The following is a 17,924-nucleotide window of genomic DNA, read 5'->3' as shown; positions in this document are numbered from 1 at the left end:
TGGGAACCAAGACACTACTCCCCCCCCATACGCTTAACTTGGTTCTGTTCGGCGCCTCACCAAATAAATAAAACCTCCACCCATGCCCAAGTTCATTATGTGTCAGAAAGCATCCAGGCTGAAAAAAGAATAATTTATTTCGAATGGTACTATATCTAGCAAACCAAACCAAACCCTTCACGACATTTACAATATTAGGAGACAATTTGATCCTAGTTGTAAGGTATTTATTGTCGAGAATAAAACTCTTAATGGTACTTTACATGCTTAATTAAGGAAAGAAGGTATGACCAAAATAGCACTTGATTCAATGCAGGCCTCTGCTCAACATTTCACTCTTCTTATTGTAGTAGGCCAGTTTCGCTCTTTTAATTTGCATTTCCAGATCGTGTTCCTCGTCCAACACTTCCAGCCTCCTCTCAGCTTCCCTCTTCTCCAGTTCCAGCAAGCTGGAGCGCTGGGAAGTTCCACATGCGCAGGGAGAAGGTCTCTGAGAAGACTTCGACGTCCCGCCTTCCGTTTCTTCTTCAGACGAACTTGTATCATTCTTGAAATAAAGTAATCAATGCTGGTTAGTTACACCACAAAGTACAAATTCGTCGAATCGGACATTTTCGTGGTTTCAGTTCTGAGTAAAAGAAAGCAACCCCAACTAAAACACAAATAATTAATAGTATAAAAGAAATAATAGTTACTAATAAATCCAATATCATTTACTTGAAAAATAACAGCGACAAGGAACATATTTGATCGAAACGTTGATCAAACTGTTGGTATCTAATAATTATTATGTGCTAGTGCAAAATGATGAGAAAATATGCTTATTGTGTGATGATAACTTAAAATGCAGTGCCATTCTTAATTTAAAAGATTAATTTCATCATGTACATTGTAGTGCAATACTGCACTAGAATTATTATCATTTAGACTTTATCTTCTGTTCGTTTATGGACTTATAGCTTCTCGCTATCTATAAGCTATTAATATGTTTGATTAAGCAGCCATGTGTAGTGTGATTTACTTACTTATTTAAAATCATTACATGTGCAATATCAATGTATTTAAGAGAAACTGAAAGAAAGCCGAATGTTATCTTCACTGATTGAGTTTGCACATTTTATGAAATGTACACACAGACAAATTTAAAACATTTACTGCCCGACCCTGTGGTCGAGTATGATGTGTACGTAAGTCGCACGGTGATTCAATGACTGTAAACTCGCGTTTAGTGTTTTGATATGTTTTACATTTAAGATATACATACACGTTGTGAAAACGATGCGTTAACTTGCAGTGATTAGTTGCATATGTATCTTTACTTATCTTAGAAGAACACATGAAGCAATGTACATGATAGTGGTATCCAGCTGAATAATTCTTGTACTACTGGACAAGTTCTGCTGTCTCTAATTGAGCAGTATGTTAAAAAGTTTTCATGTATCCGTGCTAATTTATTTAGTACAAGTAGTACTTGTGACTTGTCTTGCAGTAGAAGCATTTCATGGGGAATCACTTGTTCAAGGGCCAAATATATTACCAGGAGCGAGATTATTACTGTCCTTTCGGCCCCATAGAAATGAATCGAATACAACAATAACGAACAAGTTGCAACAAAGACAAAATGGAAACGAAAAGACATCATCAGGTGATCCACAAGGAAAATATAATGCAACCGGTGAAGCTGAAGTAAAGTCTGAAAATAATTCTGCTGTGAATAGTACCTTAAATAACTTTGTGGGAAAGTTATCTAGAGTGAACTCTGGTGCCGTGCTGCGGGGCTTCTATGTTTTTGTTGGACTGAGTGTAATAGTTGTTGCATATTTTGTTGTTAGGGCTGTGAGGTTGCGACGTCGAAGGACTAAAGTGAGAAAATATGGCATTGTTGCTAACAGGGAGGATTTAGAAATGACACCTCTAGGGGCAGATGAGGAGGAAGATGATAACACAGTATTTGATCTAAGCAACCACTCCTCCAGGCCATAAAAGGAGTGGTTTTATCTTGGGTCTTCGTAAGACTGCTGCAATTTTAAAAGACTGGATCACATTATACCTTAGTTTCAGTCTGTCCTTCTTCACCTGAAATTGCGTGGACAGGTTTCATTTCTTGATGTCCATATACATCACTTTTCCTCGAAAAAAGGATTCCTATGTTGGCTTGCTGAAAAAAAAAGTACACTGTACCATACAGTTGAAGATTGCAAGCTTGCCTATAAAATATTAATAGATAATTTTTTGTCTTCAGTTTATTGTAAATATCTCGAAACTAAATGCTTAACTTGCATTCGCCAACCTAAACATATGGTAAGTTTACAAAATGTGATGAAGCAAGTATATGTTATTTAGTGGTGGTATTTTGTCAAGATTTAACTGTGTAATATTTTTATAATTTATTGTAAAAAGAAAGATGCAAATAAGTGTATAATTGTCAACATCATTACTTGAAATTTTTCCATGTTTACAGGCAGCTTGTTACTTTTCTGAATTCATTTTATGGTGTCAAGTTATTCAGTTATTAATTTTAAACTTTTCACTCTTTTTTTCATTTTAAGATATATTAGTTGTTTATATAGTATAAATTGAATCCTGCATGTCATTATTTTCCCACAAAATGTGGGGCTCTTATTGTATACGCATATACAGTGATAAAATGTTTATCTTTGAGGTGTGTATTTTTTTTTTTCTTTTTAAAGTCCTGTCAGAAATAATGGTCAGTTAAATATCACCTTGCAATGGAAATTTTGTTGGTCATTGTCACATGTTGATTCTTACATAATTTATCAGAATTGGTTCATGTTAATGCATATTTATTGATTATACAAGATAAATATATTCTGTTTAATGAAAAAAAAAGTGGTTAGCACATCGCGCTGCGACGCCAAGGGTCCCGGGTTCGAATCCCGGTCGGACTTGGTTGTTTGTGAATGTCCATTCATCAATTTGATCATTTCATCACTCATCCCCATCTTCGCAAATTAGCCAAGAGGCACAAAACGCGAAGTAAAATAAATCAAATCAAATCAAATCAAATTAAAACATTTACTAGTGTACTCTACAATGTGAGCTAACATACGATACTTATATTAATATGCATCAAGATAACAAGCATGCTACATTGATTAAATATAGGATTTCCAAGAGTTCCTGTACTCTGTCTGTGATACTGAACATGTACCACTTTATTATTATTATTGTAAAATGTACTGAGGAAGCCTGTCTCGTCCTAAGCCTTGCTTCAAGATGCAAATACCTCCAAAGTTCTAAACTCGTTTCAACATTTAATCTTCGATTTCGTTCTCGGCAAGAAATCGAAGAGAAAGTGTAGATCTTGTATCTTTGTTGCCTAATGTCTGGGAATAATAACAGACAAAATATAGAAATAATACAAGTATTAATAAGTTTGTTAAATCAAACTAAAAACGTAACTACTTTTACCATAATCCTATCTGGTATGTCTGAATAAATCGCACAGTAAAGCTAAATACACATAATTCATGACTTTAAATTTGTCATAATACAATTGCCATCATTATAGAAACCTTTGTTTCCTCTAATCAAGAACAGTTGACGAACACTTGTAACTTCTTACAGTACCAAAAACCGAAAATATATGCTTCGATTTGTCAGTCTGAGAACATTTCTCGTAGATAACAGTAAAATCATATTTGTCTCACATTCATTGTACCGAGATCAATTTGTTGCAAATCAATCTTATTTGCAAAATATCATTAAAACTTCGATGGCCAATGTACGGACAAAGTTAACAAAGAAATGACAGCTTGCTTGATGCCAAGGTCAATTATTATAATTTTTCTTTTGTCATGTACACAAGTTTATATCTACGAATTTTAACATTTACGTAAATTAGGTAAAGTAACTAAGCAACTACTTACATCTCCAGTTCTAGTTTCTATTTTCTCTCCTGAACCGGTGGATGGATCTAGAAATGGAGAACAATGATAATTTAACAGATAGAGCTCCTAATGGAAATTTACAATGTTTGGATAAGAAATCTCAATTGAAAATTTTAATAGAGTGTTATTTATTGCTTATAATCATGTTCACTCATGCATTATCATGAATAGAATGTTTCCCCTAAACGGGTCTTTTACAACATAATTTGCAGGCAAACCTAGAGTGATTCTCTGAATGTTAGTGACAATGGTTCTTTATTAGCATGCTATGTTAATTGGACATTATCTGGTGCTTTTATGGCATCCTCTTCTCAGAAAATAGAAGTAGTAGCATAAGAAGAGGAAAATATGGTCACATCTCCTCAGAAAATAGAACTAGTATAAGTGGAGTAAAAAACAGTACAGAATTCCGGAGAATGACGTGGAGTAGATGTTAAACTCATCGGATTTGTAGTAAAATCACAGGTCTGTCTTAGGTTCGATCCCCACCATCGGCAAAAATAAATTTGTTCACCTGAAGACATTCTAAACATAGCGTTAGAACGAATAAGTATACATATAATCACCAGACAATGAATAATGTCCAAATAACATTGCACGCTAAAGCTAGATTGTTTGCTCTAGAAATTCACATAGCTAACGTTTTCTGACCACCGTCATCACATTATTATTATAATGCTTATTATTATTATTATTACTATTTTAATACACTCAGTCACGTATTTAGGATTACCAATAACTTCCATGTAGATCTGTTTGTATATGGTTTCCAAATGGGGGTACTCCGTTGACACTATACACCCGTACATCCCTGAGCTTGTTGTAGTTAAGTTCTTGAGAATGATGTGGGTACCATTTGATTTTTCCTTCAACAATAAAAATAGAAGATTATAGTTAATAAAGTGGTAACTAATGTCCTCATAAACATAATAATTGAATAAAAATTAAATACACATAATTCATGACTTTAAATTTGTTACAATACATTTTTAAAAACTTAAATACGTTTATAACAATATATTTGTTGTCGATCCCAATAACTGGTACTATGACATCAAATAACAGATATAGCTCCAGTTAATTATGCATAAGAATAAATCTCGATTTTACTAGTATTTTACTATATACCTTTGTATTATAGATTGCCATTGTGTTTGTAAACTTATGGTTCTGATATCGAGCTATTCTGAAAAATGTAACCACATGAGAGACACACACAAAAAACACAACGTGGTAACATGATCAATAATGTTGCCAACCCTGAGAAGAGTTGTATAGGGTGAGGCAGTCAAACGGGAAGATTTAAAAAAAATCACAAAAATAGAGAAAGCAAATATTAGTTAATTTTTTAACATGAATGTACTGTACACGAGTTGAAATTACTAGTGTACCTGAAAAATGTTCATTTTTTTAATATGGTGTCAGTAATAAGGCGTCCTAGGTGTTGCACACATTGTCGGAGTCTCAGAGTAAATCCGCCCAGGACGCTTCGTAGCATCTCCAGCGGAATGTTGTGGATCTCTTGCCGAATTTGCTCCTTCAAATTATCCCTGGTTCTTGGGAGGGTTGTCCTTGAATACTTTGGATTTGAGGTAACCCCAAAGGAGAAAGTCAGGAGCCGTCAAATCGGGTGAACGTGCAGGCCACGAAATATCGCCGAATGTGCTGATGAGATGACCATGAAATGCAAGTCGAAGCACACATAGACACTCTGGCAGTATAGCTAGATGCACCATCTTGCTGGAAGAGTGTTTCTTCATCTGGGTCATAGTCATCGAGGACAGGCAGGAAAAAGGTTACCAATATGTCAGCATAACGTAATTGGCGGATTTACTCTGAGACTCCGACAATGTGTGCAAAACCAAGGACGCCATCTTACTGACACCATATTAAAAGAAATGAATATTTTTCAGGTACACTAGCAATTTCAAATCATGTACAGTATATTCATGTTAAAAAATTAACTAATATTTGCTTTCTATATTTTTTGTGATTTTTTTTAAATCTTCCCATTTGACTGCCTCACCCTATATTTAGTTTTATAGCATATTTATTTAGTCTACATTCTGAACTTAGCAAATTGATACTACTAACTTTCTACATTTTGAATATATTCGAATTTTATGTATCGAAACACCTAAAGAGAAGAAGGTAAGAATTGAAGTTTGTCTAGGATCATAAATATTGGTTCACATTGTTACTATTATAATACGATGTAGCAGTGGCGGCGAGGGGGGGCAAGGTGCCAAAACCTGGGGGGGCAAAGACAGTATATTTCTCTTTGTACATAAGGTTTAGCATAGTACAGGGGCAAAAGTGGCGAAAAGTGGGGGTTAACTGCCCCCCTCGCCCCCACTAATCGCCGCCACTGGATGTAGATGTATGCACAAAACTGGGTATTATATTTGGCAAACCATGGAGAAAAACTGTAATATATTCAACACTTTTCGAGTTTTTCAGTAAGGTAAAAACGATAACACTTGAAAGCACTATTTGGTCCTCTACGGCATTTACCAAGGTATACTATATTTAAGAAAAAAGTACTGATTTGTACTAACGCTTAGTTGATGTCTGTTTTTTCCACGTGTAAGATTTCTGACTGTGTTAACAATGCTATGCGTCAAACAAGTTTCATATATACGCACGTTATTCGTTCACTGTTATTTTGATTTTCGACGCGTTGGTCGTCTATCTTCTAGTATATTTATAACAATAGTTCCTTTTTTTACATGAATTGTAGCAAGGTCTTTGCTTGTGTATACAGTACCGTACAAAGTGCTTGTAAGATAATGAAGCGCGCTTGTTAAGGGGTTAGTCATGTGTGAAACGATATACGTACGTGTGCGGTTCGTAATGCAGGACCAGAGGATCGTTATGCGAGATATTTTCCGGCCCGTACGCACGTTCGTTGTGTGAGGCGTTCGTTACCAGTGTATTTGTCTCCTTGTTTCACATTACTTTTGCACCTATTAACATATTGAATACGACACACAATCAATTTACTTTAGATTTCTCAAGGTAAAACATACTTACATCGACATCAATTCCTTCCATAGGGAAATACTTTATGGAAGGGTGATTTCGCGGTGTGTACCTGAAGAATTCATTATTTCCTTTGTACCACTGCAAATTGTACAATGTGTCATTTTGTATTCTATATGTGCATATTAACTTTGCCGTTCCGTGAAGATGGGCCTCTGAAGGGACGACCAAATTCGAAGTCATTGCCGATGTCACTGCAACATAAAAGAACCAGAACTGGTGAAACGCATCAAACTACAGGATCTGATTGTGTGAATGGAACAGGAAATATATCACAGTAGTAGTAGGCATGGGCGTATTTAAGGGAGGGGTTCAACGGGTCGAACCCCCCCCTTATGGTTCAATAAAATTACCAGATTAGGCTACCTGTTCTATCCGCTTGTTCATAAAAATTACCTCGGACTTATTTTATTCTCCTAAATTCGAGACGTATAGGACGGGATACGGATGGGAAGAAAATTACGTAATTTCACACACTAGATGGGACTGCAGACCAAATGTCTGCAATTTCCTGATAGTTTTGGCATTTGTGCTATAAGAAATTGCATTCGCACTGTCAAATCAGTTATATTTTTTTCCTTCGAGTTTTCTTAAAGGAATTTGGTTTTCGAAAACGCAGTGCAAGAAAACCAAGGAAACACCGTAACATTCTCAAGGTGTTTGACGCAAGATGAACAGAAAAGCATCAATACTAAGTAGCGTGGCCTGTGGAATTATATTCACTAATTATCAGAGCTAGGAATTTTAGGTGCTGCACCTTAATTTTTTTTGTGTGAAAATGGGTAAAAAAGTGACTCATCCCCAAAATAAGCACGTATTGAACTCTACTCATGGTGTTTCGGTTGCACCTTTTTGCACCTTTTTCACAATCTCAGAACCTTTTCCACCTTTTTCACAATCTCAGAACCTTTTGCACCTTTTCGCCCTTTTTGCATCTTTATCATTTTTTTAAATACAACTCGCGCGCTGTTTAACCCCACCCACATTCGACACACGGCTTCTTGGCATGCGATTCTTGTTTACCGTACAACAATGAATCGGCTTTCTTCAATTCTTGGACGTTAATGTAGTAAGCGCATGGACTTTAAACAGTGTCAACAATGACGCGTTACAATTGCTAGAAGTTGTGCTCTTTTTGTCCTATGCTGTATTGTTTACGAATTGTTGTAGGAAAGCTGTTTTGTTTTCGTTTCCTTCTCCCGTCTCGGCGACCAAGGTAACTGCAGTCTGTGATCGACTGATCGATGCATCGGATTTGCTTGTTCACCATGCCAAAACATATAGTAAATATTGGGAAACTGCAGGACATCGTTAAACAGTTTAGCGGTGACGGCATTCAGAGTGATGGATCTGTTCTGAGGTGTGATGTGTGTGATATTTCTATTGCTGTTGATGACAAACACCAACGCACTCGGGTTGTGCAGCATCTACAAAGTGGGAAGCACGTCAGGAATAAAGAACTACGAGATGGTAAAGGTGGGAAGCGACAGCAATTCATTGGTGAGGCGCTTGCATCTTTGAGTTCCAGAAATACAAATGAATTTTTCAGTGAGACAGCAAGGACATTTATAGCGTGTGGAATACCTCTTTCGAAACTTAACAATCCTGTCATGAAATCATATTTGCAAAAATATACTGGGAAGTCAGTTCCAGATGAGAGCACCTTAAGAAAATCTTACCTTCAACCTCTTTATGAAGCTAAAATCTCGCAGATCAGGCAAGTAGTAGCTGACCATCCAGTCTATTTCATACTAGATGAGACCACAGATAGGCAAAACAGGTACGTTTTGAACATTTTAGTAGCACCTCTCAATGGACATCAAGTGAAACCCATGCTTTTAAAAACTTATTTTCTCGGCAAAACAGACAATGCAAGTGTAATGCAAAGTTTCAATGATGCATGTTTTGTATTTTGGCCAGAGGGCGTAAAATATGATAGTGTGTGGTTAGTTCTTACAGATCAAGCATCTTACATGTTAGCTGCATTTTCTAATCTGAACAATATGTATCCTAACTTAAAACATGTGACCTGCATTGTTCATGCTTTGCATCGAGTTTGTGAAGCTCTTAAAGATGAATATACATATAGTAGAATGACAGCATTTTGTTCCTACGCGTCAGCAAAAATTTGATGCGCCTGGTGTTATGTTACATCCGGTTGTAGCGGGCCACGAGTGATTTTATTGTTGAGTCAGCAGAACGTGTCTGATCACCTTGAAGACATCGGAAGCGGTGGGGGGGAGGGGGGTCAATGGGTTTGTCACGTTGTTTCTTGATGTATGCTAACCTAACACGTGCCTATGTTTGTGTGTGTGTGGAGGAAATGCGCGCGCAACCATTGCGTATGATTCAAAGACATGAAGAAATGATTTAAAGATGGCGCCGAAGGTGCTTTACCCCCGAAAGTTTAGCGGCTAAGGTTATTGCTCTGTAAAACAAGAGGCGTCGAGGGTTCGATTCCTGGTAGAGTCAATATTGATTGGTTGATAGATTGAGTTAGTTTTTTTAAGTCCGTTTTATGCACGGCAAAACTAATCAGGATTGGAGCTACAGTTGAAAAGTGGTGATTCGGACCACTATGTGCCTCCACCGAGTATCGAACCTGGGACCTGTTGATTACAAGGCGACGATGTCAATATTGAATGGTCTCGATTAGCCTGTGTGTAAATAAAGGCAACAAAATGGTTGAGTTCGAAAATCGAGTTGGGTTAGTGGTTAATGTTGTCACCTGGCAATGAAGAGGTCGCGGGTTCGATTCTCTAGGTAGTTAAATTAGGCCAATTGTTTTGTCCCGCCATTATAGGTCCCGATTAGTCCATCTGTGCATAAATAGTATTTGAATAAAATCAAAATGGCGGCCGCGTTTTGTGTTTAGCGGCGGCGGCGACAGGGGCGCGGCGCGGGGCGGGGCGGGGCGGGGCGGCGCGGGGGGTGTTTTTTATTCCGCGAGATGTTTTAACCAAGTGGTTGAGGGTTCGATTCCCAATGTTGGTGAAAATTGGATATTCAATTGTATTTGTTTAAAAGTTCCGATTAGCTTTTTGTGCACAAAGAGAAAATGAACTAATTGGAAATAGGATGTTTATGCTGTAATGAAAAGGTCCCCGGGTTCGATTCACAATGTCAAATTGGCTGATAATGATGTTGTTTAAAAAAAAAAAAAGAAGTGTGTTGAGTCCCCATTAGTATTTAGGCAGGAACAGATATTAAAAATCAAAACAAAATGCCTTTTGATTACAACGCAAAGACTTTACCGCTAATGTATAAAGATAAATTAGAATCTGTTGTTTTGCCGTGTGGGGCCCCAGTACCGATTAGCTTAAATGCATAAAGAGTAGGTAAAATAACCAAGATGGCCGTCACTATTGTTTTGTGATCAAAGAGGAGTCACAGGTTCGATTCAATCAAAGGAGGCAAGATTCTATGTTTCAATTCCATGTAAAAGTCTAAAGTTATGTTTCGATTAACCTCAATGCATAAAGAGGAATTAAACAAAAACAAGCAAAATGGCGACAGATGTGATAAAAGAAAAATTGAATTAGTTTTTTATAGTGACAAGAAAAAATAGCGAATCATTGTTAGAAATAGAATGAAAATAAAGATACTTGCCTTTGCGTGTCCAGCGCTGTGCAGAAAAGCTCTCATGCTTTATCTCCGACAAGTCCACAATACACATTTTTTTATTGTATAGTTAATTATTAATGTTGTTATTAATACAGATTCTTACCAGTGTGAAGAAAAGCTCTCATGCTTTATCTCCGACAAATCCACAATACACACTTTTTCATTATATAGTTAATTATTAATGTTGTTATTAACACCGAGTTTTACCAGTGTGAAGAAAAGCTCTCATGCTTTATCTTCGACAAGTCCACAATACACACTTTTTCATTATATAGTTAATTATTAATGTTGTTATTAACGATTGTTACCAGTAAAAATATAAACCATGAGGATTTTTAAAGGGGTGATAAGTGAAAAAAAGCCAAGACATATATTTTATCCCTGTTTATTACCAATATTTACAAAATTCAAAAGAGCCGCACACACACACACACACACATACATATGTAAAATGTTTATATTGTGTCACCAGTTTATCAGCATGTTATTTAACAAGTTTTTATTCTTCAAGTTTGTTCACTCACCCACATAAGGAATTGTGTCACTATCATATCCATTTTCTGCTGCAACCACTGAATTAAAATGTTTCACTATTTTTTTCCACAAGCATGTTCTCGCAAAAAACAAACACTTCTTTGGAAAGTCTTTTTCCGTCGATGTTTTGTATAGACAAAGGCTCAGGTTTTGTACATCCATGTAGATGGGAAAGCACAAACTTCTCCTTATGACATGCATGGACAGGGGAAATATCTGTGCAACCGAAACATTGTTCGCGAAGGTCGAGAATGCAAGATTCCACACAGTTTCCAAAATATGATTTCAGATACGGCGACACTGTTTCACACATAACTTTCGCATGCTCGATGCACACAAATATCTTCATAAAGTTCCGCCACGAACTTTCTGCGATGAACACTATCTCCAGGGAACCGTAAGCTGGTTTCTTCCTTATAATGATCTGACGGCGATTGTACAGTGTGGTTATCAGCAATTCATGTTGCTCACTTAGTGGGTAGAAAACACGAGGCTGCTCACCTGGAATAGCGATGTAATTGTCGATTACTGGAAACAATTCCTGAAGAGCGTGCCACTCCTGCAACTGTAGTTCAACACCGGCCGCCCCGCTTCTGTGTAGCCTGACCACAGGTTGGAAATCCAGATGAGAGGAAAGTCCGATTGAGATAACTTTTGTTTTCGAAGCATTCAAATAGTAGACGTGATCAAATAATAGCGACTGGCGTATAAGACTAGTTACTTGTTTTTGTTCTTCAGGTAAATGCTGATCGCTCTCTTTCTGAAGAACCCCCTTGAAATTAGTGTACGGTTGAAATCTTTTTTTCAGCGGCATCGAAATAGAGGATTCCATGACTAAGAACTGCGAGATACTGCATGTCGCAGCGTGCAGGTATACATTTGAAGAAATGCGTGGGTGTGTTTTTGAGACGCATGCGCGCGTAGCAAACCAAGCATGTGCTGGACAAAAAAGGTGGAGGGGGCGGGGCATTACAAAGATCAATGGTGAGAGAAAAATCAGCAGAATATCATAAACGTCATATTGAGAAAATATTGGATAACAAATATTAATTAATTTAATTAAAACATCAACCGCATTGTCGATCTGAAATTAGGTTTATAGACAGGGGGCAAAATGGAAAATATCGACGATGTTCTAGTATTGGATTGTTTCTGTATTTCCATCGGTATAATCCTCCACCACATTTGAAGCATACTGTTTTATCCTCTTTTTGAATGTAAAATAATCCTGCTTCGGACAGAGCTTCTACAAACGGGAATTCTTTTGATTGCCAGTTTCTGAAAGAGGACAATCTAGCATTGAAAGATCCCATCTCTGGATATTGCGTCATTGTTCTGTAAAGACACAAAACAAGATAAATATTATAAGTAAGCTGTTGTAAACTGTAACGCTACAAAATTATTAATATACTATTAGGACTATATGTAACTTGTATAAAATTTCAAACAGTATTTACTGTCAATATTTTCTAGTATACGTACCGAGTATTATAAATTTAATTTACGAGTCAGCAAATAAGTTGATATAATATTGTCGTTTTTTATCGGTACTGGGAATAAAATTTGAAATTTATGCATGGGTTTACCAGAGGCTCTATGGAATAAATACAGAAAACAGTAATGCCCACAGTACACAGACCCGTAACTTTGTATCTGATGAGTGTTGTACGTATAGAATTTAGAGTTATTTTCCAAAAATCGCAAATGGTTATGCACATGTGGAGGTTTTCCGTAACTATCAAAAAATTCCCCCCGGGAGTTACTGTCTATGTAAATTGCTACCCAGTGCTTCCCGGGGCTATCTTTGGGATCTGTATTTACAATCAACGCTGCTGGTAGTTCCACATGTACAGGTAATTCATTAGCTGCGAAAACACCAACATGATGATTGTCAAAGGCTCTATTTGATATTAACCCGTGAAGCAAATTTAAAGTCGACAGCATTGCTGGACACTAAATAGTAATATTGTGCAACTCACCTTTTTATACTTCAAAGTAGACGGTACACGTCACAGTAGATTCCAGAACCAATTTGATCTGGGTCACCAAGCTGTTTATCGTTGTTGAAACAATGGAGAGCTATCTAACACAACGCAGATGCTCGGAATATGTAGGCGGGGTTTACAAACGCGCATGCGTACAATGCTATCTGGCATTTGATGTGCTGTTGTAAAATGAATTTTGTACTATAAGAAAATTGTCTGTATGTGTGTGTGTGTATATATATATATATATATATATATATATACAGACACACACGCATATTTATTTATTGCTGAAGTGTGTGTATATATATATATATATAATACAATACAATATAATATATATATATGTAATTTGAAGATACAACATATCAGTAAAATCTAACAACTAGCAAAATATTCATAACATTCGACTTTTATATTATATGTAATTTAAAACATTCTTCACAGTTTGAGAAATGGAGTGCTTGTGGAAACACCCGTTCTCTGCAATATTGGCTGGTCCATCAGGATGTGGAAAGACATATTTTGTGAAGCATTTTCTCCAGTGTTTACCCCAAATGGTAAATGTAAAATTCAACAATATTTTGGTGTGCTACGGGGAATGGCAATCTGCATACAATGATTTCCCTGGTTTTGTACAATTTCGGGAAGGAATGCCTAATATTGACCAATTTGTGCCAAATTCTGGACCTCATCTTATTATTATCGATGATCAGATGAGGGAATGCGATCAAAGAGTCACAGATTTATTTACAAAAGGGTGTCATCATCGTGATATTAGTCTTTTCTTTATCACTCAAAATCTATTCCATCAGGGAAAAGGGAATAGGGATATATCTTTAAATAGTCATTATATTGTATGCTTCAAATATCCAAGAGACAGAGCCCAAATTAATTATTTATCTAGACAAGTATACCCGGAGAATCCAAATTTTATAAAAGATGCATATTACAATGCCACCGCTGAACCCCATGGATCTAATCAATCTAAACAATTATAATAGAATAAAGCGAGAAGTTAACCGCACGTTTAGAAGTAAAAAAAGAGATTACTTGAAAAGCAAAATTAACGAAATTGAAACAAACAGCAAAAATAAAAATATCAGAGATTTATATAAAGGTGTAAATGAGTTTAGAAAGGGGTGGCAACCTAAAGTAAACTTGATAAAAGATAAAGACGGTAATTTTCTAGCTGACCCAAGCGATATTCTAAATAGATGGAAGAACTACTTTAATGACCTTTTAAATGTCCATGTAGGAGATAAATCAGAAGTGAATGAAGTACACACAGCAGAACCTTTAGTCCCAGAACCTAACTTGACTGAAGTTAAAGATGCTATTAAAAGGCTAAAGAATAACAAAGCACCTGGCATTGATTTAATACCAGCTGAGTTAATTAAATATGGTGGAAATTCATTAATTTGTCAAATTCATAAATTAATTTGTTTAATATGGAATAAAGAAGAAATCCCTCAACAGTGGAAAGAATCCATAATTGTTCCTGTGTTTAAAAAAGGTGATAAAATGAACTGCAATAATTACCGTGGAATTTCTCTACTCTCAACAACATATAAAATATTATCTAACATTCTTTTAACCAGACTAACCCCATATGCTAATGAAATTATAGGTGATTATCAATGTGGATTTAAACGCAACAGATCAACTACAGATCAAATTTTTCACATCAGACAGACACTTGAAAAAAAGTGGGAATATAATCAAAATGTCCATCAGCTATTCATTGATTTCAAAAAAGCATATGATTCGGTCAAAAGAGATAAATTATATAATATATTAGTAGAGTTTGGAATACCTAAGAAGCTTGTTAGTATGATAAAAATATGCACCAGTGAAACAGAAAGTAAAATTCGTGTGGGTATTAATATGTCTGACAAATTTACAATTCATGATGGGTTAAAACAAGGAGATGCATTATCTCCATTGCTCTTTAATTTTGCCTTAGAATATGCTGTTAGGAAGGTAAACGAAACTGAAGAAGGACTAAAATTAAATGGTGTGACTCAGTTGTTAGCATATGCAGATGATGTAGACTTACTGGGGGATGATGTGAATACAATTAAGAATAATGCTAAAATATTTTTCAAAACTGCTAAAGAGATAGGTTTGGAAGTTAACAAAGAGAAAACTAAATATATGCTTACAGGCCGAAACCAAGTGTTAGGTAATAATCAAAATCTAATTATTGATAACAACTCGTTTGAACCAGTTTCCAAATTCAAATACTTAGGAGTAATATTAACAAATGAAAATTATATTAAAGAGGAAATAAAAAGTAGGCTTAATTCAGGAAATGCATGTTACTTCTCTCTTCATAAACTTTTGTCTTCTCGTTTAATATCTAAGAATCTAAAAGTTAAAATATACAAAACCGTAATTTTGCCTGTAGTATTATATGGGTGTGAAACTTGGTCCCTTACATTGAAAGAGGAACATAAATTGAGAGTATTTGAAAATAGGATCCTTAGGAAAATATTTGGACCTAAAAGGGATGAGGAGACAGGTGAGTGGAGAAGGTTACATAATTTAGAACTACATAATTTGTATTCATGTCCAGACATTATTAGAATAATGAAATCAAGAAGACTTAGGTGGGCAGGCCATGTGGCACGAATGGGAGAGGAAAGAGGAGTTTTCAGGATTCTTGTTGGGAAACCTGATGGTAAGAGACCAGTAGGAAGGCCAAGACGAAGATGGAGGGACAACGTCGAGATGGACCTAAGGGAAATCGGTAGGGATGGAAAAGAGTATATAGATCTTGCTCAAGATAGGGACAGATGGAAGGCCTGTGTTGCTGCAGCCATGAACCTTCGGGTTTAAGAAGGCTAGAGAGTTAGTTAGTTAGTTAGAACCCCATGGATATTTGCTGTTTGATCTGAAGCAGAACACTCCGGAAGAAGTACGTTTTCGGTCGCGGATATTTCCCGACGATGATATCAATTATGTATATATTCCTACAAAAAAGCAAGCATAATCACTAGTCGTTTATTCTGTCATCATGGCTCCAAGAGTGAAACACGCTAAAGTGCTCCAAGTTTTGTCGGATGCTAAACCAGCTCTTCGCACAGCTATATTACAAGCTGCTGATTCTTCCTTAGTTAATTCAATCTGTGAGTGTTGTTACAATGTTCTAAAAGGGAATGTTCCTCTTTCAACACCTCAGAAAACAAGATTGAGCCGGTACAAGAAGGTGATACGTAATCTCTCTGCCAAAGGACACTCTACAAAGCAGAAGAAACAGATACTAGTGCAACACGGAGGATTTCTACCTGCATTATTAGCCCCTTTAATAGGAGGTGTGTTATCAAGTTTATTTAAGTGAAAAAAAAATCTGAACATGGAGCATGCCAAAAAATGGTTATAATACCTCAAGAATTTATGGATAACATGAGACATCCTGTTATGTCTGCACCGTCTACATCCTTATCGCAATTGGATCAGGATATGCAAGTAATTTTGAATCTCAAAGGTCTTTCGAATGATGAAAAATGGAATCGTTACAGTATTGTGCTCCAAAAATTTCTGTCTATTACTCGAAAACAAAGAGAACCTGTGTCGCTACCGATTACAGAATCTACTGAGAAGTTGACTGATATGAAAGAAGAAATTCTAGCTGCTACACCTAGCATGTATCGTAGAAAAGCCGAACTGTTGTATGAACGTCTTTTACATAATAGTAATATTGATTGGGATAAATATGGGGCAGTTTTTATTAACAATAATAAAATTGAAGGCTCAAATATTGTCGATCTAGTATCGGATATAATTCGACCACGAAAAACAAGCAATCCTGTTGGGTGGCAACTATTCAATAGAGCTCTGGCGTTATCTAATATCCCTCAAGAATATATTGGAAACCCCCGGAGACAGGAGTTTATTCAACAGATTGTTTTTGGCAACCCCGGACGCCATGTTCCGCTGTCCGGAGCTAACCAAGAAGAGGCACAAGAATTAACAGAAGCAGAAGAAGAAGAAGAAAAGGAACCAATTTCTTTTGTATCATCATTTCCAGGGCACAAACGTAAACGTACTGTTCCAGTTTGGTCAAGATACAAACCATGAGCGAAAAAATATTAGAGAATATCTGGTACAATCCATCTCATCCAGCATCCTATTCTACAGCTTCAACACTATGGAAAGCTGTAAAAAAATCCATACCATTGTCAACAATCAAACATTGGTTGACAAAGCAAACTGCATACACTTTGCATAGACCTGTAAAGCGTCGATTTCCGAGAAACTTTTATTTTGTGCATAATATCGATGACTAATGGCAGGCTGACTTGAATGACATGCAGAGTTTGCGGAATCACAACAAAGGGTACAGATATATACTCACAGTTATCGATATTTTTAGCAGGCATGCTTGGGCTGTCCCTGTAAAAAATAAAACTGGTGTATGTATAAAAAAGGCTTTCCAGCAAATTTTCAAACAAAGCAAAAGAAAACCTTTGCAATTACAAACTGACAAAGGCCGTGAGTTTACCAACAGTATTGTGCAGGAATATCTCAAAAAACAAAATGTAATTTATTTTACAACAAAGAATCCTGATATTAAAGCTAGTATTGTTGAAAGATTCAACAGAACTTTAAAGGAACGCATGTGGAAGTATTTTACTAAGCAAAGAACCAGCTGTTATGTTAATGTACTCCCAAAGCTTTTGAAAGCTTATAATCATAAAATTCACTCGAGTATTAAAATGGCACCAGCAGATGTTACTCCTGAGAAGGTTTTGAAAGTATGGCACAATATGTATGACAAAAAACTCAAATCTGATTCATCTCCACTATTGTCATTGAAGATGCC

General features: G+C 36.2%; 1 protein-coding gene across 2 annotated transcripts in view; it reads right to left on the bottom strand.

Annotated features, from left to right (window-relative positions):
• Positions 1-205: 205 nt before the first annotated feature.
• Positions 206-17,924, bottom strand: part of LOC145986576 (uncharacterized) — a 44,899-nt gene continuing 27,180 nt past the window's right edge. The window contains exons 2-6 of one of the 2 annotated variants that reach the window (XM_083120739.1): positions 6,945-7,147; positions 4,645-4,777; positions 3,891-3,937; positions 2,051-2,158; positions 206-547 (exon numbers count right to left, since the gene is read on the bottom strand). In XM_083120739.1, coding sequence (XP_082976865.1) covers positions 308-547; positions 2,051-2,158; positions 3,891-3,937; positions 4,645-4,777; positions 6,945-7,147 — 731 coding nt within the window. In that variant the 3' untranslated portion in view covers positions 206-307. The remainder of the gene's footprint in view (positions 548-2,050; positions 2,159-3,890; positions 3,938-4,644; positions 4,778-6,944; positions 7,148-17,924) is intronic. The other variant, XM_083120740.1, reaches the window with a different exon arrangement.

This window comes from Lepisma saccharinum, chromosome 4 (genome assembly GCF_977018435.1).
Source record: "Lepisma saccharinum chromosome 4, izLepSacc3.1, whole genome shotgun sequence".
Taxonomy (NCBI): domain Eukaryota; kingdom Metazoa; phylum Arthropoda; class Insecta; order Zygentoma; family Lepismatidae; genus Lepisma; species Lepisma saccharinum.
This window is presented reverse-complemented; position numbering and strand designations above follow the sequence as displayed.